This window comes from Sus scrofa, chromosome 5, assembly GCF_054392235.1.
Source record: "Sus scrofa isolate SSC_HxYL_T2T_F1_AM1 chromosome 5, Sscrofa_HxYL_maternal_Yorkshire_Landrace_v2.0, whole genome shotgun sequence".
In the NCBI taxonomy this organism is placed as follows: Eukaryota; Metazoa; Chordata; class Mammalia; order Artiodactyla; family Suidae; genus Sus; species Sus scrofa.
In genome coordinates this window covers 28,467,735-28,493,719 of record NC_139387.1, presented here as the reverse complement: position 1 = coordinate 28,493,719, position 25,985 = coordinate 28,467,735, and the positions used below count along the sequence as shown (strand labels likewise).

Genomic DNA, 25,985 nt, shown 5'->3' with positions numbered 1-25,985 from the left:
TTTTTCCTGAGGAAGGCTGTGTCACTGTGAACTTCCATCTGAGAACTGCTTTTGCTCCACCCCATAGATTTTTTTAACTTAAAGTATAGATGATTTACATGATTGTGTCAATTTCTTCTCTACAGCGAGGGGCCAAGTCATAAATACATATACATTCTTTTTCTCATACTACCTTCCATTCTATCCCAAGTGATTTGATATTGTTCCCTGTACTGCACAGCAGGACCTTGTTGCTTATCCATTCTAAATGTAATAATTTCCATCTACCAACCCCAAACTCCCATCTGTACCACTCCCTCCCCTCTCCCCCATATTATTGTGTTTTTGTTGTCATTTGTCTCAATGTATTTTTAAATTTCATTTATGATTTCATCATTGATCCATTCCTTTAGTAGCATGTTGTTTAGCCTTCCTGCAATGCTTTTTTTTTTTTTTTTCTCTTTTTCCATGGTCAATTTCTAGTTTCATGCTTTTGTGGTCAGAAACGATGCTTGAGATAATTTCTATATTCTTAAATTTGTTGAGGCTTGTCTTATGCCCTGATTGTGATCAATCCTAGAGAATGTTCCATGTGCAATTGAAAAGCATGTGTATTCTGATTTTTTGAGATATAATATCTTGAAATATCAATCAAATGCAGTTGTTCTATTGTATTATTTAGGGTCTCTGTTACCTTATTTGTTTTATGTCTAGAAAAACTGTCCATTAATGTGAGTGGGGTATTAAAGTCTGCTACTATTATTGTATTCTTGTCCTGTCAGTTTCTCCCTTTATGTCTGCTAGTGTTGTTTTTATATATTTGGGTACTCCTATATTAGGTCCATATATATTAACAATTGTAAAAATCTGTTTCTTGTATTGTTCCTGTTATCATTATATGGTGTCCTTCTTCATCTTTGTTTATAGATTTTGTTTTGAAGTCTATTTAGTCTGATGTGAGTATTGCAGCCCACACTTTCTTGTTATTTCTGTTTGCATGAGATATCTTACTCCACTCCTCACTTTGTATTTATGGGTGTGTGTCTTTTGCCCTAAAGTAGGTGTCCTGTAGGCAGCATATTTTAGGCTCCTGTTTTGTTTCTTTTTAAAATCCATTCTGTCACTCTGTGTCTTTTGGTTGGAGCATTTAATCCATTGACATTTGAAGCAATTATTGACAGATATGTGTTTATTGACATTTTAAACCCTGTTTTCCTGCTGACTTTATACTTCTTCTTTGTCCCATTATTTTCCTATTTTTCCTTTTCTGGTTAGATGATTTTCTTTTATGTTATTCTTATGTTCTCTTCTTTTTTGTTTTTGTGAATCTATTGTATGCCTTTGATTTGCGATTACCCTATTTTTAAGTGTGTTAACCCCTTCCTATTTTTGATTCCCTAGACTGATAGTCATATAAAATCAAACATATTCTAGGGGGAGAAAAATCTACATTTTCATACTCTCCTCCACCACATTTTGTGATTTTGATGTTATTTCTCTTTTATTGTTCATTGTGGTTATATCACTTACTATGAAATCTTTTGATTTAGTTTTGTTGAGGCTTGCCTCATGCCCTAACATGTGGTCAATCTGTGTATTGGCTTATTTAGGTGATTTATGTTCCAACTGCAGTTTTCTTTCTTATAGTTTCTTCCTAATTTTCTATTTAAAGCAGACATTTCAATATATCATTTAAGATAGGTTTAGTATTGCTGTATTCTTTAAGTTTTTGCTTGTTTGAGAACTTCTTTATCTCTGCTGCGATTCTGAATGATAGATGGATAGCTGGATAGAGCACCCTAGGTTGCATATTTTCCCATTTCAGAACTTAGCATATATCTTGCCACTCCTTTCTGGCCTGTAACATTTCTCTAGAGAAATTATCTGCTAGCCTTATAGGGGTTCCATTGTAATTAACTCTTTGTTTTTCTCTTACTGCCTTTCGAATCCTATTTTTATCTTTAACTTTTTCCATTTTTATTATAATATGTCTTGCATAGGTCTGTTTGGGTTTATCTTGTTTGGGATCCTCTGTGCTTTCTATATCTGGATATCTGTTTCCTTCTTTAGTTTAGGGAAGTTTTCAGACATAATTTCCTCAAATATATTTTTGATCTTCTTTGCTCTTTCTTCCCCTTCTTGAATCCCTATTATGCATAAGCAGACACACTTTATGTTATTCCATAGGTCTCTCATATTGCTTACATTTTTTTCTCTTTTTTCTTTTTTGTCTTTTTAGGGCCACAGCCACAGCACATGGAGATTCCCAGGCTAGGGGTCGAATCAAAGCTGTAGCTTCTAGCCTATGCCACAGCCACAGCAACACAGGATCTGAGCTGCATCTGCAACCCACACCACAGCTCATGGCAATGCTGGATCCTTAACCCACTGAACAAAGCCAGGGATTTAACCTGTGTCCTCATGGATACTAGTTGAGTTTGTTAACCACTGAGCCACGACAAGAACTCCTCATTTATTTCTTTTTCATTTGGCTTTCTGTCTGCTGTCCTGATTGGGCTATTTACATTATTCTATCTTCCAGGTCACTTATTCATTATTCTGCATTATTGTCTGATTTTCATTGCCTTTAGCTCAGTTTTCCTCACAGCAAATCAGTTTTCTAATTTTTCTTGCTTATTCTTTATAGTTTCTAGTTTTTTATAGTACCCTGTATTTCTGTCAGCCTTTTTTAGTTCCTTCAATATTTTGATTTTTTTCCTTTTTGAAATCAGTGTCTGTCAGACTAAAGAAGTCTGTTTCATTGTTCTTTCAGGGGAACTTTCTTGGCTATTTAACTGGGAGTAGTTCCTCTGCTTCTTCATTTTATTTGTCATTTTTTGTATTCTGTGAGTTTAGGAGAAACAGTTGTCTACTATGATCTTTGAGGGCTATTTATACATGGGAGCATCTCTATGTATTTTGTGAAGGTTAAATATTTTTGGTGTGGAGTTCCAGTTGTGGCGCAGTGGTTAACGAATCCGACTAGGAACCATGAGGTTGTGGGTTCGATCCCTGCCCTTGCTCAGTGGGTTAACGATCCGGCGTTGCCGTGAGCTGTAGTGTAGGTTGCAGACGCGGCTCAGATCCCGTGTTGCTATGGCCCTGGCGTAGGCCGGTGGCCACAGCTCCGATTCAACCCCTAGCCTGGGAACCTCCATATGCCGCGGGAGCGGCCCAAGAAATAGCAACAACAACAACAACAACAACAACAACAACAACAACAACAACAAAAAGACAAAAGACAAAAAAAAAAATATTTTTGGTGTGAGGGCTGTTTTTACTATTGATGCTTGTTATATCTTGCTTCATTGTGTGTTGGTCATTATCCCCTTGATAGTAGGTATGAAGATGCAGTGACTAGTGTCCAGTCCTGGGTTGTCAGTGGTGGCGGTGGCCCACCTGTGCCTCTAGAGTGCCAGATGGGAGTGGAAGTGTGTCATGAACACTCCTGGAGTCCAGGAGTTTGGGGGTGGTGGCTTTCAACCTGCCCCTAAAGCCCGGGAGGGTAGGGACAACAGCTCCCTATGCTTCTGAAGCCGTGAGGCAGCTTGCAACTGCTCATATAAATGGTGTTCTGCATGCACAGGGAACAAAGCTGTAATGCTCAAGGCTGTCACTCTCCTTGAGCATCTCCAAGCAATGGGAGCCAGCCTATAAGGCAGGATGGGCATCCTCTGATTATGTCCTCAGATGATGGTTGCACTGGACTCCAGTCCCTTTGGAACATTTCTGCATAGCCAACTTCAGTCCTCTCCCTGGTCTGACCTCCAAATGCTAAGCTTCAGCCCCACCTGTACCAGCAGACTTGTATCTCAGGCTGGGGAGTGAAGAGCAGGGCACTGACCATCTTTGCAGGTCTCTCTCCATTCTGGCTGCTGTAAACTGATTACTTTACTCTTCTCCAAGGCTTTAAAATTCCCCCTCTGTCCAGGCTGATCTTCCTGATGGTGAGGGGATTTCCCAGGGTGCAGGAACTTTTTCTTACACAGATACCTCCTAGGAGCACTAGTCCTATCCTGATTCCTTTCTCAATTTTTAGTTTTTAAAATTTTTTTCTTTTGTCATATCCAGTTAACATGGAGGTATTTTTGATCTTTCAGAAGTGTGAGGTCTTCTGGCAGCATTCAGGAGATTTTCTGTGAGAATTGTTGCACATGGAGATGTAGTTTTGTTGTATTTGTGGGAGGAGGTGAGCTTCTTATCCTACTATTCTGCCATCTTGGAAGCCTTTCGAGTTTACATTTTCTAAGTGTTGACATGTAGTGTGCTTTTACTATTTAGGTAAGATTTCTGAGAATTAGCTAATACTGCTGAAGTAGTCAAGTTTTCCTTCCATGTGCCACCCATCAAGGTCAAGCCATGTTCATTTTAGGGAGACCATATTTTCTACCAGAGAATGTTACTTTATTTTATAAACCAAGAGAATACTAGTAATACTGGCAATGATAATAAAAAATAGCTATACTATTGGGAGTTCCTGTTGTGGCTCAGTGGTAATGAAGCCAACTAGTATCCATGAGGATGTGGGTTTGATCCCTGACCTTGCTCAGCACGGTTAATGATCTAGCATTTCCATGAGCTGTGGTGTAGGCATCTGGGGTTTCTGTGGCTGTGTTTTGGGCTACAAATTGCAGCTCCAATTAGACCCCTAGACTGGGAACCTCCACATGCTGCAGGTGCAGACCAAAAAATCCAAAAAAAGCTATGATATTAATAGCCAACATTCATATACAACTTTCTGTGTCAAGCACTATTCTGAGCATTTTACATCATCTTACATGTATTTGGGCCACTAGACAAAAAGTCTAATTAACAAAAAGTTGTGGTCTTCCACTGTCTTGATTGACATTACAATTGAATTGAATTGACATTATTAATTCATGAAATGAATATTTATAGAGGGCCTAACATGAGAAAGACTTCTGTTTTGGAAGTTGAAACAAGATATTCCCACTGTGCCTCACACCCCAGTTATTTTCAGTTCTGTGAAAGAATAGGCTGCTTTATTCCTTAGTCTTTCACAACTTCTCATCTACAAATTGATTTGTTCTATTTCTCTGCATCCTTTTACTCCTACTCTTTCCCCTGCATATCTAGGACTTTTACATAGTAAATACACTACCTTATACTCACAAACTCTCCAGAGAGTACTTTCTTCTTTTCCAAGTTTAACTGAAGTTGACTCACTTTTAGGTCTAATCTTGCTCTGTAGCCACCCAGGGTGTAGATGTTCATACAGGTATAGGCTACAAATCACAAGGATAATTCTGTGAGTGTAGGATCACCAATTTTCTTAGCATTCTATTTACCTTACTACATCTTTATTTTTAAAAATCCGTCTTCATTTGGAGATCGTATCTTCTGGTTCAACTCAACACAAACTGTTTTTTTTTTAACAAAACCAGGTAACTTAATAGACACAAATGATATTTTATATTTATATATATTCAGAAATAAAATTACAAAGGATATACAATTAAATAATTTTTCTTTAGAAAAATATCTTAGAACTGAATACAATGTATAGTAGTATAGTCAGAAGACGATATCAATAAACATTCAGAAGACCATTCCAAAGAGAAAACAACTCACATGTTTCATAAGTGGAATTTTTATCCTGAAATTCTTTTAATATTTTTGAAAGTTCCTTGCTTAACTAAAAGTAATTCATTTAAAATACAGTCAATAAGTATTAAAAGATTAACAAACCCAAGGTTATATTAAGGGTCACTCACTAGAAGAATAAATGATAGGTACATGGACTCTTGCTAACAAATGCATGTGGCAAGTAGCAGAATAATGAGAATGTTTTCTCCTAGTGGTAGGTAAATGAATAAATCCTAACCATGTTCATTTCTGTTAGGTTTTCCCTCTATGAGTGCTGAATCAGCACACGGTTCTGTACAGTAATGGAGAACAGCATTAACATCCCTATATCGAGCAGATGACTATCCCCTTGGGAGTTTTCTTGCAGTCACAGCAGCAGCAACTTCTAAGCTTCAGACAATGATTTTTAAAAAAGAGAGAAGGTAAATACTAGCTCCAGAAAAGTACTTTAAATTTCCTCCAGCAATTTTAATTTCTGAGTTCCAAATGCCTTTAACAACCTTATTTTGATTATCTTGACTTAATACAATTTATTGAAAAATATATTGTTCACAAAGTAGTAATAAGTGCCATGGAATATACTACTAGGAAAGATGAGAGAAGAGAAAGCTAAAGAAACTATAATTATCCCCAAACTATTAATTCTGTAAAATCATGGAGAATGTCTATTTTATTCACCAACATACCTAACATTAAACTTAGTGCCTAACACATTAGTGGTGCTTTAGAATGATCGATCTGCTGAGTGAATGAATAAATAAGAATCAATGTCAGAAGGGACTGAGAATGTTTGGATAACTTAGACAAGAGTCAAGCATTTAGTCACATGCTGCTCACTAATCTGCTAGCTCTAAGAAATAAGTAACAAAGTCATTACACGTTTCAATAAGGCTCAAACATGCCATTGCCAGTGGATTGAGGGTAGTGCATCTGGCCATCTGACCTTAATGCACTTATGGATGAGAAGGACATTTACAGGTACTTCCTCCTTCCAGTTGCAGAGGAAAATCCTAGCAGATACCAAGAACAGGGCTACTATATGCTTCAGAGTAGTCTCCTGAATGTGTTCAGGAAGCAAAATCCATGCTATTAAGCATGCACACCAATAGGTACCACAAAATTTGTCATGCCTGTATCCTCCTGGAGAATTTAATCCCAGAATATTTGCATTAATTTCCACAAATTGGTTCCTGATATGACAATTTTCACAGTGGCTACCCCACCCCCCACCCCCGCCGCCGCCGCCCCACTGCCCCACCACCAGTGAGCTCAGGAATAGCTAGGGAGGTTTAAGCTATGTACTTAAAGACATGTGGCTCTAAGATTTTGCTGCTTGTACAGTGGAAAGGATTTTAGATTGGTGGCCTCTCTCCAACTTCCTAGTTGTATTTCTTCTGGGTAGATTATGGATAATATTTTTATATCCTGACCTCCTCTGTTTTTTTCTTATTTGCACTGCTGCAAACTTAGAATGTCTATCTTTCTCTATAATTCATCAGGGCTTTTCTGAAGGTGTACTAAATTTACACTATAAATGAAATGCTTCTAGGAAGGCTGTGGGCTGTTATGGTGGTACACATTTAATCAGCATGTCTGTCTTTTAGATCATCATTCTAAGAACTGCACTGCGTGAATTATATGTTAATCTTACCTGGGATCAGAATGTTCAGAGGAGAGTTACGGTGAAGTGAAATCACATCAGCTGTTTATTATTAGTCTTTTTATAGAGGTGTTCAGAGGAGTTGGAATTTTGATTTTTGTCTTTCTGTTTTATATTTTTTTAAAGAAAGAACAAAATCACTTGAATTGTAAACACTAACATTGTCCTCTTTACACAGATTGTACTTATTTTAGAATCCTGCATCAAAAGAAGTATTTTCCAATACATTGAAAATAAAATGATTCACTATGTGATTTTTATAGTTTTAGTTTAAATTTTGTAACTAATGCCATTTATTGTTGACAAGTAGATTATACATAGACTGTATACTTATACATAACTTCAGAAACTATAACTGATTCTATCCTTTTTTTGCCTACATCATATTTAAAAACATAACAGTTCACAAACATGTATCTTATTTGTCCTCTTTCCAAAAGCCACCCAGCTCAGTGTCAATGGGGAAAACCTAAATGGGAATACTACACATAAGCTCAGGAAGCTCTCTAAGAAAAAAAAAATCCACCTTAATTTTGGAAGAGGAATTTAGTTAAAAAAAAAAGAAGCAGATATTTAGTGAGCACTAAAAGATAGCATATACTGTTCTTACTGTTTTATAAGGATTATTCCATTTCAATCTTACAATGATACTTAGTGGTAGGTCCTTCTATTATTCTCATTCTATAACTTGAAGTGGCACCTGGATGCAGATCTTGCACTGTCAATTACTAAGATTTTCCATCTCTAATCATTATTTCTTCTACCCTCCTTTAGATCTCTACTCTCCTGGTTATACCTGTGTCATCCCAAATCATTTCTGAAAACTCAAGTTTAAGTATCCCATGTTTTGACTACAACCTCTTATTCTTCTAATGCCTTTATTCTGATTCCCCAAATTTCAGTAAGTCTGTATTACAAGAGAGGAACTAGCATGACCCTGTGCAGGGCTAAAACACAAATTCCCAAAGTATTTCATATATTCATGTTCATGAGTTGCACAACTGAATATTAGAATTATATTGATTCTCTCAAATTGATGTATATAGATTTATTGAAATTATAATTACCATACCAAATACTTTATTTTTTGAGGTACTTGAAAGCAAATTCTAAAATTTGTGTGGAAATATAAATTCTAAGATTTGTGCGGAAATATATCCAAGACAACTTGAAGAAAAAGATCAATGTTACAGGACTTGCTCTATAAATATCAAGAATAATTATAAAGATGCAGAAAATAAGTGAAGGGACAGTGATATGAATGCAACAGAATAGAAGCTCAGAAATATATCCAGAATATGAATGTTTAATTCTTAGCAATGGTAGTTCTGTAAAACATTGAGGTAAATAGAGATATTTTCAAAAAATATTGTTGTAAAAACTAGTCATCCATAATTAAAACACAAACCTAAATGGACCTTATCCCAGCTAATACACATATGCAGGAACACACACACACACACACACACACACACACAATCAATTTCAGATGAATTATAGACCTAAATGTGAAGAGCACCACATAAAGGTTCTACAATACAGTTGGCCCTCTGTATTCATGGAGTCTGCATTTCCATATGCCCTTTGTTGAATCTTTTGATGTATCTGTGGGTATAGAGGGCTGAAGGGTACTACACCATTTATATAAGGGACTTGAGCATCTGTGGATATTGGTATCCTCAGGGGGTCCTGGAACCTGTCCCCTGCCAATAGCAAGAGATGACTTTCAATATACTGGTAAATAGTGGTAGTCTCTCAATATAATCTTTAGGAGTTCTAGGATAGGAGTGATTTATTAAGAAGGGCACAAAAAGAATATGGCAAAACTAAAAGAATAATAAGTGGACTACATTAAAATTAAGAACTCATGTTCATCAAATAATATTACTTAAAGAGTAAAGGATGTAAAAATAGTATCCATAATCTACCCAGAAGAAATAGAACTAGGAAGTTGGATGGGGGCTACCAAATTTAAATACTCTCCAATGTACAATCTACAAATAGGAAAAAAGTATTTGTAACACATGTAATCAATAAAATCTCATTCATAATATATTAAAAATCCTTAAAATACAATAAGCAAAAGCAAAAAAAATTGAAAAATGTGCAAAAATCTTAAACACTTCAAAAATGCTCAATCTTACTAGTAAACAGAGGAATAAATGCAACCTAAATTTACAAGAAGATACAACTCATTGATGAGAATGATGGCAAAATTCAATAGTGTGATGATAGCAAGTGTTGGCAAGGATATAAGTTAACAGGGATTTTCATAATTTGCTGGTATGTATGTAAACTGTTAAGACCATTTTGGAAAACAATCAGCCATATCTATTAGATCTGAAAGACAGACATAGTATAACATAGCCTATTTCACACACACCAACACACCCACAGAAATGCTTGCATATGTTCACTAGGATATGTGTACTAGAAGGTTCATAGTGCATAGTTCAAAACTACAAACAACCAAATGTCAAAAAACTATGAAATAAATTATAGTATATTCATATGACTAAATGCCAAACAAAAATGAAAATAAACTGCAGATATACAAAAACATTTATGAATCTTAAGAGCATAATGTTAAGGGAAAGAAGTCAACATAGTAAGAAAAGTACTGTATGATTTAATTTATGTAAAGTTCAAAAACAACAAAATTAACTTTTCTTCCTAATGCATATTTAGATAGTAAAACTCTAAAATAAGTAGTCGATATAGGAGTTCCTGTTGTGGCGCAGTGGAAACGAATCTAACTAGGAACCATGAGGTTGCAGGTTTGATCCCTGGCCTTGTTTAATGGGTTAAGGATCTGGCATTGCCGTGAGCTGTGGTGTAGGTTGCAGACGCAGCTCAGATTCCGTGTTGCTGTGGCTCTGGCATAGGCTGGCGGCTACAGCTCCGACTGGACCCCTAGCCTGGGAACCACCATATACCACAAGTGTGGCCCTAAAAAGACAAAAAGACAAAAAAAAGTTGCTATAAATACTATAAAATTCAGGATAGTTATTAATGCAGGAAATAGGGAAGGGAATATGATCAGCAAAGCCTCTGTACAAACTTTGTGGGGTCCTGCTGTATTCCATGTCTTGATCTGAGTAATGACAAACAGGGTGTTTGTCCTCCATAAATTTGTTAAGCTGAGCATTTATGTTTTTCATCTTTGTTACATATTAGTAAAAAATAAAGATATAATTATATTAAAAGAGTTAAGTAGGCAGATACCACATTTTAATGTTTCCAGATAACACTTTGAAGATAGGGTTGAAAGAGTCAGAAGGATGAGGAAGAGTGTCCCAATACTGATAAAATCTGAACATATTCACAAATCAGTGAAAGAAAAAATGTAAAACCATGAGCAAGATAAACAGAGAAAGAGGGTTGCAGTGTGGCCCCAGAGTATATGAAAGAAACTTGGATCATCAATGTACCCCCTGGATTCAGATGGCACATTCAGAAGAGTTACCTTGACAGGGATGGAGCATCTACAGAGATGTGAACCAAGATTAAAAGAAGGTTTGGTTATGCACCCAGAGACTTGTAACAGCAGAAAGTCCTTACAACCCCTTAGCCTGAGGGAACAAGGGTGGGCAGGGAGGGGATGATGTCAGAAATGAGTGGTTTAGCCAAGTTCAAGTTAGAGCTGAAGCTGAGGAAGGGGGTTACCCACTGGAGCTAAATAGGAAGAGGGAATAGGGCAAAGGCAGGAGTAGGGGACTAAGTCCCATGATCCCTTCTTCCACTCTCTAATTTCCTTTCATTGCTTGCCGTTGTCCAAACCCAACTGAAAATCAGAGCATCAGAGCATGTTAGTGGCAGAGTGAGGTAGTTGGAAGAGGCTAGTCTTCTGTAACACAGAACAGGCAGAGGAAGACAGAGAAATCATGTATGGAGAGGTGAGCAAATGAAGAATGACAGTGCATTTTTCTTAATAGAGAAAACTTAGTTCAGAAAGGACACTTCTCCTTAGGCAAGAGGGACTATAGAAATACATGTGTGATAATTCAGAGAAAATCTTGGTGTGAAGGAAGGATAGTTCAGGGAACTCTTATCTAATGGCCTTAATCTCAAAGTCAGTGCAGGGGTTGTCTGCTTATAGGGAAGGAAAACGGGTAGATCAGACCATTTGAGAAGATTAGAGGGAACCTGAAAATTACTATAGTGGGAAATTTAGTAGGAAGTCAATTAGGTATGACAAAAGAAATGCTGAGTTGCATGAAAGCCAAGTGAATTTTTCATACGATGACACTTTCCCCATTTTAGTGTTTTAGCAAATATGAATCAAAGCTGCTTATACAGAAATGAAAATAAGTTGTCTTTATTTAACTGCTTCTGAGGCAAAAAAAGAGTTTTGAGGGCAGGACTTGTCTTATTCCTACCTATTTCCACACCTCCTTGCCTCCCTCACCTGTGTTATAGACATCAAATACATGTGACATTTGTGTGGGTGTGCACGCTTGTGTGGTTATACACTCACATACAATCTAACAGGGTATACTTGAATATTTTCCTAGTCAGCCTAGGTACTCTTTACCTTAATCTATTGCAATTAACTCAATACAATATATATATTGTGTTGAGAGAAAGCACCATCTATGAACCAGGAAGAGGGCCCTCACCAGAAGATAACCATGCCACCATCTTCACTTTAGACATCTCGACTTCTGAACTGTGAGCAGTAAATTTCTATTGTGTAAAAGCTACCCAGTACGTGGTATTTTGTTATATCAGCCTAGCCAGACTAAGACAGTAAGTCAGGCATACATTATCTTTGAGCTTGAATTCAGTAAGCATTTACTTTTATGGATGCATTTTAGGTAAGGCTATATGTAGGATGGTTTCAGCAGTTAATTACTTTCATGAAAACTAGAGTATATATGCCATATTATGTCAAAGAGTTCAGGAATATTTGATTGATGTTTGTATATGTATTTTTTCCATATCTCTGTTCACCTTTTTTTTTTCTGATTTTAAAAGTAAATGGTGGCATTAAATGAAAGCAAGAAAGTAATTAGTGACTGATCATATGGTATAATCAAAATTTTCTAACCTAGTCTTAGGGAATATTTAGATATTCTTTTAAAGCCAAATGATTTAGAAAAGACATTTGTGATCATGGCTTCTGAAATAATGGGTGATCATTCTCTAAACTATCAATCAGTGCACGCCTGTAGTATGTTTAGCCTAGCCTCTATTAGGTAACAATGAAAACATCAAGTTGAATTAAGCCAACAGTTTCAGTCAGAAGGTAAAGATGAGCAAGAATTTTTCCAGGTTCAAATGTACTGACACCAGGACTAAGGCAGTAATTGAAATGGATATTATGGACACATTATTGTTAAAGCTGTACCAAAGGAATACCTTTCAAGAGAGTCAAAAGTTTGGGCAATTCTGAGTACTATATACTCACTGGAAATTGAGATATAACTTTAAGATAAGAGATAAGATTAGAAACTACAATTTGACAGAGGAGATTCTCTACCAGAGTTCAAGTGTTTACTATTTGAACCTTTACTGAGGGTCAGCTATGGTCAAGGCAAGCTGTCAGGTACTAAGAAGAGTGCCAGCAGGAGGGACAAAGGTGGGGGATTAGGAATACCCTGACTCCATGATCTGTTTTATTCAGAAAGGATTCATTATCTTTGGTTTTTTTTTTTTTAATTTCTCTTTATTTCTTATTACAGTATAGTTGATTGACACTGTTGTGTCAATTTCTGCTGTACAGAATAGTGACCCAGCCATACATAAATACACATTCTTTTTTTCATACCATCCTCCATCATGTTCTACCCCAAGAGACTGTACATACTTCCCTGTGTTGTAGAGTAGGAGCTCATAGCTTATCCATTCTAACTGTAATACTTTGCATCCATTATCCCCGAACTCCCTGTCAGTCCCATTTCCTCCCCTTTCCCCTTGGCAACCACAAGTCTGCTCTCCATGTCCATGATCTGTTTCTATTTTGTAGATAGATTAATTTGTGCTGTATTTTAGATTCCACATATAAGTGATACTATATGGTATTCATCTTCCTCTTTCTGGCTTACTCACTTAGTATGAGAGTCTCTAGCTCCATCCATGTTGCTGCAAATGGCATTATTTTGTTCTTTTTATGGCTGAGTAGTATTCTATGGTCTATATATATCACATCTTCTTAATCCATTCATCTGTGGATGGACATTTAGGTTGTTTCCATGTCTTGGCTATTGTGTATAGTGCTGCAATGAACATACAGGTGCATGTATATTTTTCAGTGAAAGTTTTGTCTGGCTATATGCCCAAGAGTGGGATTGCTGGATCATATGGTAGTTCTATATTTAGTTTTCTGAGTTACCTTCATACTGTTTTCCATAGTGTACCAATTTACATTTCCACCAAAAGTGTAGGAGTATTCCCTTTTCTCCACACCCTTGAATCCAGCATTTGTTATTTGTTGACTTGTTAATGATGGTCATTCTGACAGGTGTGAGGTGGTACCTCATAGTAGTTTTGATTTGCATTTTTCTAATAATCACTGATGTTGAGCATTTTCTCCTGTGCTTGTTGGCCTTCTGCATTATCTTCTTTGGAGAAATGTCTATTCAGGTCTTTTGCCCATTTTTCAGTTGGGTTGTTGATTTTTTTTTTCTTGCTGTTGAGTTGTATGAGTTGTTTGTATATTTTGGAGATAAAACTTTTGTTGGTTGCATCACTTGCAAAGATTTTGTCCCATTGTCTAGGTTGTCTTTTCATTTTTAAAAATGGTTTCCTTTTGCTACACAGAATTTTTTGAGTATAATTAGGTCCCATTGGTTTACTTGTGTCTTTATTGTCATTATTCTAGGAGGTGGATCAAACAAGATGTTGCTATGATTTAGGTCAATGAGCTTTCTATGTTTTCCTCTAGGAGTTTCATAATATTTGGCCCTATATTTAGGTGTCTAATCCATTTTAAGTTTGTTTTTGTGTATGGTGTTAGAAACTGTTCTAATTTCATTCTTTTACATGCAGCTGTCCAGTTTTCCCAGCACCACTTATTGAGGAGACTGTCTTTCTTCTACTGTATGTTCTTGGCTCATTTGTCATAGATTAGTTGACCATGGGTGCTTGAGTTTATTTCTGGGCTTTCTATCTTGTTCCACTGATCTGTATTTCTGTTTTTGTGCCAGTACCATTTTGCCATATTGTGTGGATAAATGTGGCTTTGTAGTATAGTCTAAAGTCAGGATCCTGATTTCTCCAGTTCCATTTTTCTTTTTCAATATTGCTTTGGCTATTTAGGGTCTTTTGGGTTTCCATAAATATTTTAAAACATTCTATTTAGTTCTGTAATAATGACCTTGATAATCTGATAGGGATTGCACTGAATCTATAGATTGCCTTGGGTATTATAGTCATTTTGACAATATTGCTTCTTCCAATCCAAGAACATGGTATATTTTTCCATTTGTTTGTGTCGTCTTTGATTTCTTTCATCAGAATTTTATAGTTTTCTTAGTACAGGTCTTGTCTCTTTAGGTAGGTTTATTCCTAGGAATTTTATCATTTTTGATGCAATGGTACATGGGACGGTTTCCCTAATTTCTCTTCCTGTTCTTTCATTGTTAGTATATAGAAACACAATTGATTTCTGTGTATTAATTTTGTATCCTTCAATTTTACCAAATTCATTGATGAGCTCTAACAATTTTCTGGTAGTGTCTTTAGGATTTTCTATGTATAGTATCATGTCATCTGCACACAGTGATTGTTTTACTTTTTCTTTTCTGGCAAGGATTCCTTTTATTTCTTTTTCTTCTCTGATTGCCATTGCTAGGATACCAAAATTATGTTGAATAACAGTGGTGAATGTGGCCATCTTTGTCTTGTTCCTGATCTTGGTGGAAATGCTTTCAGATTTTCATTGTTGAGAATAATGTTAGCTGTGGGTTCGACATACATGACTTTTATTACGTTGAGATAGGTTCCCCCTATGCCCACTTTCTGGAAAGTTTTTTTTTTTTTTTGTCTTTTGTTGTTGTTGTTGCTGTTGTTGCTATTTCTTGGGCCACTCCCGCGGCATATGGAGGTTCCCAGGCTAGGGGTCTAATCGGAGCTGTAGCCACCGGCCTACGCCAGAGCCACAGCAACGCGGGATCCGAGCTGTGTCTGCGACCTACACCACAGCTCACGGCAACGCCGGATCGTTAACCCACTGAGCAAGGGCAGGGACAGAACCCGCAACCTCATGGTTCCTAGTCGGATTCGTTAACCACTGCGCCACGATGGGAACTCCTGGAAAGTTTTTTTAATCAGAAATAGGTGTTGATTTTTGTCAAAAACATCTATGGAGATGATTTTTATTTTTCAGTTCATTGCTTTGGTATATCACATTGATTGATTTGCAACTGAAGAATCCTTGCATCCCTGGGATAAATCCCACTTATCATGGTGTGTGTTCCTTTTAATATATATTTGGATTCATTTTGCTATTATTTTTGAGGATTTATGCATATATATTTATCATGGATATTAGCCTGTAATTTTATTTTTTGTGGTATCCTTTTACAATTTTTGTATTGGGGTGATGGTGGCCTCCTAGAATGAGCTTGGGAGTGTTCCTTCCTCTGTAATTTTTTGGAAGAGTTTCAGAAGGATGAGTGTTACCTCTTTGAATGTTTGCTAGAATTCACCTGTGCAGCCATTTGTTCCTTGACTTTTGTTCGTTGGAAGTTTTTAATTCAGATTTTCAATATTAGTACTTATAATTCATCTATTCATATTTTCTATTTCTTCCTGGTTCAGTCTTGGTAGGTTGTACCTTTGTTAAGAATCTGTCCATTTCTTCTGTGCTGTCCGTTTTATTGGTATATAGTTTCTTATATTAGTTGCTTATGATCCATTGTATTTCTGTAGGTCAGCTGTAATTTCTCCTTTTTCATTTTAATTTTATTGATAGAAATGTCTCTCTTTTTTTCTTGATGAGTCTGGCTAAAGTTTTATTCATTTTGTTGATCTTCCCAAAGAAAAACTTTTGGTTTCATTGATCTTCTTTAGTGTTTTGTCTCTAATTTATTTCTGCTCTGATCTTTATGATTTCTTTCGTTATAGTAATTTTGGGCTTTGTATGTTCTTCCGTATTTAGATATTTTAGGTGTAAGGTTAGGTTGTTTATTTGAGATTTTTCTTGTTTCCTGAGATAAGACTGTATTTATATAAACTTCCCTCTCAGAACTTTTGTTGTGTCCTATAGGTTTTGGCTTGTGTCTTCATTGTCATTTGTCTCTAAGTATCTTTTGATTTCCTCCTTGATTTCTTCATTGTATTTTGTAATGGCAAGGGCAGAATACATAATTATCTTTGAATCATTCCAATTTTTAATACTTGCCAATCAGTAAATAGGTCATCATCAGTTGTTAGACATTTCTATTGACGGCCCTAGGGTAGTAAAAACTAGAGTTGGACATCCTTAAGATGCTGTCTGAGAAATTTCTACATTAAGGCATGATATAAAGCAAGAATATTGTTCAAATGACCCAACTCTGTAAGGAAGAGCAGTGTGTACAACACTTAAACATAAGATGTAGTGGTGAGGTTGCGAAGGGACAGAAGGGAAAATGGCATATTTTGATTAAAAAGCTGTGTTTACACCCATTCCTGGATAAGGGAGAATTACTTGAAAATCAGGTGACATATTTCTTATCCAGTCTGCCAGTCTGCAAAATGTGCTGTCTTGGCATGGGTATTTGGCATTAACGTATGAACATATTGGAATATATGTTCCAAGTAGTGAATGTGTAACAGACCTCTCCAACCAGCATCTTTAACTGCAAACATGATTGAATAAAGGGTAGGTGGGGATCAGGAATAGGCAGGAAGTTGTCTGTTCCTTGACAAAATTATTGACAATAAAAAGTGCTAGGTAGCATCAAAATGTCACATATTCCACTAATCAATCATAGGTAATTGTAGGAAAGTTATTTGCCCATTCTGGGTCTCCGTTTCCTCATTGAAACATTGAAGCAGCTGGGTTAAATTATCTCTAAGTTATCTTTAACTATAGACCTTGGAACAATAATTGTTTAATGTAAAAAAAAAAAAACAAACCTATAAGTGGATCCTGCGCATGATCCTTAAAGTCCACTTTTCGTGTGAGCAACCAGAATGGACAAAGTATCTTTTCTACTACAGTGTAATTATTATTGTTATTATTAGAAGTATTATCAACAACTACAAAACTCTAAGACTAGAGCTTGGACTCTTCACAGTGCATCTTTGACTAATTACTTAATGTATAAATGTGATTCAAAGCTATAGCATCATTGTGGTTTCACCAGGTTTTGGGTCTTTTTGCAATATTTCTTTCAGTGATTCTTAGTCTTCACATATGCAGCACATCATGAAGAATGATGGCAAGCTCAAATATATGTCCATTGCTCAGTATTGAGAGCTCAGAACTTTTAGCACATATATTTTTGTTTTATTTTTAATAATTGTAGTAAAATTCACATAACTTAAAATGTATCATTTAAACCATTTTAAAATGTGCAAGTCAGCGTTATTAAATACATTCAAAATGTTGTGCAACAACCATCATTATCTAGTTCCCTAGCTTTTCATGACACAAACAGCAACTCCATACCCATTAGCTGTTAACTCCTTATTCCCCCTCTCCTCCTAGCCTGCTAAGGCTGTCAACTGCTAATCTCTTTCTATCTCTATGGATTTACCTATTAGAGATTTCCCCTATATGAGATCATGTAATACATGACCTGCTTTCTTTCATTTATTAAGTTTTCAAAGTTCATCTGTTAGAGCAGATATTAATACTTTAATTCTCTTTATGCCTAATATTCCTTTGTATGTATTTATTTACCCTTTCACTGGTTGCTGGATATTATCTTGTTTCTATTCTTTGAGGAGTATGAATAATGCCACTGTGAATATTTGTATATAAGTTTTTATTTGAACACCTATTTTTAGTTATTTGAGGTAGATTCTTAAGAGTAGAATTGTTGAGTCACATGTCTAACTATAACATGTTTAACTATATTTACTTACTGAGATATTGCCAGACTCTTAATCAGTAGTAGTTGTACCATTTCACTTTAGGACATTATTTTTAAGTATAATTCTCAAAACATCCCTATGGATAGGTAAAATGATTATGCTGAGAAGATGGCCGAGGGCTTGAGAATTTAGGTAACATACTTGCCCAAAGTCACCACTTATGATCTCTTGGCTTCCTGACTAAAATTGAACTCATCAAATATGAGACTGAGTCCATGAAAACACAGACAGGAAAATATCTCTGATGTAGATGTTTCCCCTGGGATATAAAGACAACTTATAGCTTTATTTTGACATTGATTTTGTTGTTGTTCTAAACTGAATTAAACATTCCCAATCAAATTTCCTAATTCCTCTTTGTTAGAGTCATTTCTTGTTAGCAAATTTGGCACAATGTTCTTTGGCTTGTGTAGTGCACCTATTCATTTGTTCATTCATTTGCAATGAACATTGTATTTGACAACCTTGCAGCATAATAGCTGAATATTCACTGTTAAACTTTAATACAATTCCGCACTCTTTGCCCTAAAATTTTTACCCAGTTTGAAAAACAAAAGGGAAGTTGTGATCTATTTCTTTATGGAAAAGGAGAACCTAGTGATTTTAGAAAGGAGGAAATAACGTTGAGACTAAAATGCAGACATTTACATGAATGTTGTCATTCTAGACCCCCAAGCCCAAGGGCACACTGTAGCATTAAAGATAAAAAAGTATCTGCAGGCCACAGTGCAATACTCCTTAGGAACCTCCCCTTGTAGAATTCTAGAAGTCTCTGAGTATCACTCGTGGATACTTCTTTTATCTGTCCCCTGCTTTATATATGAACTTCAAACATTCTTAAGCACATTAAAGAATTTCTTTAGTTCAGTTGCATGTGTCACAAAGTTCCTGAAAATATGTCTAATCTTGTCGGGGAGAATTCAGAAATTCTCCTGCTCCTTGTATCATACATAAAGCTAGCATGATTATAAGTTAGGGGAATCTGATCACATTTATGTAAGGATTTCTAGGGCATTGAATATTCATGAAAAATAATATAGAGTTTCTTAAAGCCACATATTAAAGAAGAATGGTTTCAGTAATGTGAGGTACAGGGAGGTATACAAACATTATTGATGAAATACATACTTAGTATTTGAACAGGCAACACATTATTTCATCTGGTTGTCTCTTCTGCAACCTATTTTAGTAGGTACTCTCAAAATAACCAGGCACTGTATTGGGCCCTGTAGATACATTGCCTTCTTTCCTTAGTACATACATGAGATAAATAATCATCATGAAATATAAGTATGAATATAGATATATGCATGCATCCATTTATTTCATGATGATGTCCCACATAAAGAAACAGTATTAGTATTAACAAAATAGCTGCACATTAACAACAATGATTTTATTATTTTATGCATAAATAAATAGATTGAAATCTGGTCTTTCTCTAGCTATGTGTAAATTTCACTTGGCGCTGAACTTTCACAAAGCAATGATTTATACTTTGCAGAGACCAGCTCAGTAGGATGGGGCTGAAGAACGGGTGCTGTGGAACTTAAGGAAAGAAAGTTAACATAAAACAAGACACAGAGACATTTACCTTAAGTAAAGGTGGGAACCGGGGGACTCAAGGTCTCAGGGACCAAGAGCCCTGCCTCAAGAAACCACACTGCTTTTATTGTGCTCTTGAAGATTACATCAAGCGAAAAGGGGGTTGTAGGTGCAGGATATAGGTATTTTTTTTATTATTTTAAAAGTCACTTAGCTGGTAAATGGTTAAAACTTTTTACTCTAAACTATAGGCATTTAAGAATCATTAGCATTTGAGTTAGCTATCTATGCATAGCATTTCAGAGAATCCTCACTGTGCTTCTGCATGCCTATTTGTGGCAACCCTGTGTGCCTAGGTTTGCACCTTGGTTCTCTTTTCTAATGCATATTCTGTTAACGACCACTCATAAACCACTTGGTCATGAGGTTCCTCTTTCTCTTATTCTTTAGAAGACATATCATGCTTGTGCAAATGGCGTGCCAATCTGCACAGGTCGGTGAGCCTAGACCATTGTATTATGTCCTCTTTCAGCTGACCCCACGAATAACCCATGCCCTTAGGTCTTTTTTCTTAAGCTTAAGTCATTTACCATCACCATGACTGTTTCTCAAGCAGGAAGACGGGACAAAGTAAGGAAGGACAAGATGGAGTTTTCAGCAAAGAGGCTAAGAAAATATTATAAAAACATGTCTCGCAACAATACTTGTTTTAGATGAAAGCAATAGCTTCTTCAATAGTTTTAAGAGAGAGCTTTGAAAAAGTGGTGGGATGTAATCTGAAGATGGAATAACTGGAACGTTTGATGCTGCTTCATGCTGATAACACTTTCCTGAAAATATCACCTGGCTTTGTGAAACACTTAAGGTAACCGGAAAAAAAAAAAGGCAAAGATTAGGGCACAGACACTGGATTTCACTTAACAAAACAGATATAATACTAGTTTGGCTTCCTATGTATGTGGCATTTTTGTTGAACTCTGTATGGGGTTTTTCTGTATGTGGTCTACATAATCAAGCCTATTTTTAGCCAGTTTATAGGAAAGTAGTCCCATCCTATAAATGGATTACTTTGTTCACTGCAGTCTGGGCTGAAGTGCTATCATGCATTTTCTCTTTTACCCTGTGTGATTCATTGAACATTTTATGGGATTATTTACTACAGAGAATGAAAAGGTTACTTGCGAAGTTGTCTTTAGAAAGATCCAGGTGAGGACCAGTAATGAAAAGACTTAATTACATTTCTCAGTAATCCTCACCATACCAGGATCACATAAGTGGGAAAATCATACCGAAAAAATGAAATCTCTGCAAATATCACACATACTGAGTAAGCTTATAGACTTCCCTAGAAATCCTTACAGGTGGTGGTAAAATATCTTTGACTGATGCAATAAGTTACAACATGGTAGAGAAAGAAGGTTTTGTTTCACATTCTTAGAGTGCTAAAGTTTTCAACAGGAATGCAACAATTAAATAGTTGCTTTGCTTCGCCACAGACATTCTGAATATGCCTATGTTTTGAATTCAACTACATAAATTGTCCTTTACTTCCAGAAATAATCATATTGAATGGAATGGAAAAGATAAAGAGTATGTTTTGAATACTTCCAGTGCCATCTATTGGCTGTTAAATTTGTTGTTTCAATGCTAAGACATACCAGTTACTATTAGGTATGGAGGAAGACATTTCACACATTCAAGATAAAATCACATTCAGTTGAATGTCTGAAGGGCTATAAATATTACAATGTGCCTCTGAAATTTTATGTGTTATTTCAAATCAGGCAATATACTTGGCATATAATAAGGAGTAAACAAACATATATACATATTTTAAATATTAATTCGACTCATAAGGATCCAGTGAGATTACATTAAATACCAACCATAGATTATTTTACTTATTTCATAAATAAAATAAAATGAATGACTCTTCTTTATACAATGAAAAAAATTTCTCAAAGCCTGTGGCTTTTACAAATGCAAAATTATTCTTTCTGTCATAAAGGAAGCTATTTTGTGTCACAAAAATGACTCAATTAATAGCATTTTTGCTTTGTGTAAGGACCAGAAATTAACAGAGAAAAGATTGTGAAGTAGGTTTTTAAAGATGTCTTTTCTAAAGCTCCCTTTTTACATGTGTATAGTAATGGTTGAATAATTTGAACATTCAAATTAAAGGACATGCAATTAATTAGTTTCAGGTAAAATTGTTTTCTCATTCAATTTTGCAAGCACAGCTAATTGAATAATGAAGAGTTAAGCCCAGGAAAAAGAAAGCCAGCCTTTTAAAATTTGGCTCTCTTTTCCTTTTCACATAATGAGTACTTTCAAACATTTATGATCTATAAATGTCCTCATTGAAAGACAGTGAGAGAAAAGAGAGAGAGGGAGGAAGAGAAAGAGAAATATTGGGACAAATTGGTAGTCATGATATACTCAAAATAATGTATTTTTCTTGTGGTATAGCGAATTGTTAAAATTTCTACTTTGACCTCCAGTCAGCTTCACTTGCGGTTTACAATTTTTGTGCACATTTTAGCTATATATGTGTACACACACACATTTTAATAGCAGCACGTGGTATATGGAAGTTCCTAGGCTAGGGGTCAAATCAGAGCTATAGTTGCTGGCTTGCACCACAGCCACAGCAACATGGGATCAGAGCTGCATCTGCAACCTACACCACAGCTCAGGGCAATGCCGGATCTTTAACCCACGGAGTGGAGCCAGGGATCGAACCAATATCCTCGGGGGTACTAGTTGGGTACTTTACCACTGAGCTACAATGAGAACTCCTTTAGCACTATATTTTTATATAACATTTCACCGTAATGCACATTTTCACAGGTGTCTGTGTTATTGTTGATTACTTATAAAACTATAAGGTCTTACAATGAGGTGAAATAGTCATTGGAAGTCAAATAGAAAAGACAAATTTAATGTTTACTTTTCCAAAATGTGAGCTATTGTTAGTTTTATCAGTCAATTCTTTTTTTTTTTTTTTTTTTTTGTATTTCATGGTGACTCTATTTTTAACTGAAGAAATAAAGTCCTCAGCTTCTGAAGGGTGATACAACTTCTGTAAATCCAAGCCCATTTGAAAATAGAGTCCCATTTCCCAATATTTCTTATATTCAAATAGATGCTTTCATACATGGAGGACAGATAAAACAGAATTTTCCATCGTCAGTGCCACCAATTTCCTCAGGAGTGTTAGCCAGGCAATGAAATACGCAAACAGGAATGTAAAAAGTGATAGATACTTGACTCTTGTTTATAATTTAGAAATGTTGGGACTGATTCCCATTTTCTGTTTCCCTCCAAGGATATCTCTTATGCGACCAGAGGTCATTTTGATCTTACAGTCTATTTAATACTCAGATAACACATGAATAAAATTGTACACTGTGCTTGAAAATAAACAGAACCCTACAAAATCAAAGCTCCAAACAGACAGACAAGAGAAACGGGCTTTCCTATCCTAAAATAATGCTTGCCTTTTCTGTAATGATCTCATTAGTCAGGGTTTACCTTGGCCCTCCACGGTGGTCATTCTCCAGGGAATTGGTTTACTATCCGGTAAGATCACACCATACTTGAAGATGAACCTCAGGATGTGAGATGATTCAGCTTTGTTCAGGAACTTGCCTGCCTTTGATCTATTAAAAATTAATACAGTTTAGAATATAATGGAAGTTTGCAACAGTGGATTGCTTTTTAAGTGCTGTTTGTATATACATCCTGACAAGAAACTAAGTATGTATGCTGGGATCAATTTAGATAAGAAACCTAGGAGAGATTAAAGGAATCTAGTTGAGCTAATGTTTTGCACAAATGAGAAAAAGATACATGTACAAATGGAGGTGCATTTCAAAGTCCACAGCATAAATCTACTCAGTATTTTACATCAATATCTCTGCTTTATCTAAATAGAAATCCTATTGAAGATCCAACTCTGTATACCCTGCAGGGAACCAGGTGGCTGCAACCACACAAACTTTATTTCCTCTATCAATCTGTAATCCATTAAGAATCTGAACTCTGGAAGCAGACTGCTTGGGTTTAAATCCCTACTCTGACATCTATCACTTGTATAAATTTAGGTAAATTATATATATAAATCCTGAGTGTCACTTTCTTTATGTGTAAAATAAAATGAATATCTTTTAGAGCTGCGGAAAGATCATATACAGTACCATAAAAGTGCTTGTTATAGAGACTGGTGTTATAAAGCCTGGTGAGCAGAAAACATATTTTGACAAATTTTAGCCAATGTTATTATAAGACTCAAACTTATTTGGTTAAAAAAAGGAACTGTGGTGTATTTAAAGGAGAAAAAAAATGGGACACAATAAAACAATTGGGTCCTAACCTGCCTAAAGCTTTCAGTTCAGCTTCGTGACTCTCAACTGGGAAAGACACAAACTCATTTGTATTTTGGCTCCTCACCATAGCATGATGGGTAGAGCAGTAATGAACATAGCAGGCATGCATCTCTAAGCAGCACTCTGTATAGGCAGGATAAAAGTATTTACCTAAGACCCAGGGGTCCTGTGTCTCGGGAACCTGTTAAATCAGTATCTTTCTTCTCAGGGAAGCCCTGGTGGCACCACTATGATCCTTTTACCCCCAATAAAGGGTCCCCCTTACAACACTCCATCTCTCTGAAGGACCCTCTTCTGTCAACATTCACACTCCAAGGTCAACCCCTCCAGTGACCACCAGATTCCATGGATCATGAAGAGTTTATTTATTTATTTAAATTAGACATTTTATTTTTTTTATCTTTTTTTGTTTCTTTAATTTTATTTAATCTTTGAATCGCAAAAATGAAGACAAGAATCGAAAGCGATTGAGAGAGGAAGAGAACAGGTGGGTGGGAATTCAGAGAAAATAGGAAATTCAGAGTCAGAATGTGAGAAAGAAAAATAAAATGCCCATAGCCACAGGAGAGCCAAAGCACAAGAGGAGAAGGAAAGAAAGAAACAGAATAGGTGGAGTGAAGGAGCTGAGAAGAAGCTTATTCTCAAAACCAGATGTAGTTGTACAGAGAGATATATATAGCACATTTATTTCTGCCTGGCTACGCTCTTGTGCCTGGCATAGCTTTAAGTATTGTTTTTTTAATTGAAGTATAATTGATTGACAGTATCGTGTTGATTCCTGCTGTACAGCAAATTGATTGTTATATATACATTCCTTTTCATATTCTTTCCCATTATGGTTTATCCCAGGATATTAAATATAGTTCCCTGTGCTATACAGAGGATCTTGCTATTTTTCTGTTCTGTGTATGGTAGTTTGCATCTGATAACCCCAACTCCAGCTCCATCCCTTTCCCATCCCTCTGAACTTTAAGTATTTTAACTTGCATATTGTGTCTAGCAACTGTATGAGGTAGGTATTATGATTACCATTTTTGTAGATGGGAAAACAGGCACAGAAATAATAAGCAACTGGAAGAAAAACACACTGGTATTTCTCTTTCCCTTACAGGTGATAAGCAATCACCTTTGATCAGCCTCAAGAGGTTTTATTCTATTGAAGGAAACCCAAACTCTCTCATTTAAGCCCATCCTTGATCAATAAACTAACTAGTCAAGGCATCACAGAAAAATTCATCAGTTCTGGTATTTTGTGATGTGATCAATTATTTGGTCTCAAATAATCAATTTATAGGTTTCATCTTATTCATAAAAATGCAACCATTAAATATTAAAATGTTTTATTTTTTTTCTAAGTACTATTTAAAAACTTAATACTTTTCTTATTTTAGGCCAACTTCATTTTCTCCTCATCCTTCAAGTAGTCACTTAGTATGTGGCTAAATTAAGCATTTTACCTACCATTAGTGATTAATGTTCAACTGAAAAGGATTGCAAAAAAAAAAAAAAAAAAAAATTCCAAACTTGAAAACTAAGGTATTTTGGAATAGAAATTTTGAGAAGAATATTTTAAATGCTTTTCCATGATGTGGAATTTCAATAGCATTTAGAATTTGAAATGAATTTTGCATTTTTAAGTTAATTTCTACAATACTGTTGGGAAGTAGGTAGTACCCATTGTGATTACAATTAGCTACCAGTTGAATATTTTAAACCACATTTTATGCACTGTAGTTTCAAACTGGTTATTGTCAAAAGGCAAAGAAATTAAGGTTTAT

General features: G+C 35.8%; 1 protein-coding gene and 1 long non-coding RNA gene across 2 annotated transcripts in view; one reads left to right on the top strand and one right to left on the bottom strand.

Annotated features, from left to right (window-relative positions):
- The window catches only part of LOC102165929 (uncharacterized), a 155,109-nt gene that overhangs the window by 106,184 nt on the left and 22,940 nt on the right, over positions 1 to 25,985 (top strand). The gene's annotated exons all lie outside the window — the stretch shown is intronic.
- Positions 19,873 to 25,985, bottom strand: part of LOC102166013 (uncharacterized) — a 460,798-nt gene continuing 454,685 nt past the window's right edge. The window contains exons 9-10 of the mRNA XM_084956227.1: positions 23,354 to 23,481; positions 19,873 to 20,678 (exon numbers count right to left, since the gene is read on the bottom strand). Of these exons, the coding sequence (XP_084812353.1) occupies positions 20,659 to 20,678; positions 23,354 to 23,481 (148 nt within the window). The 3' untranslated portion in view covers positions 19,873 to 20,658. The remainder of the gene's footprint in view (positions 20,679 to 23,353; positions 23,482 to 25,985) is intronic.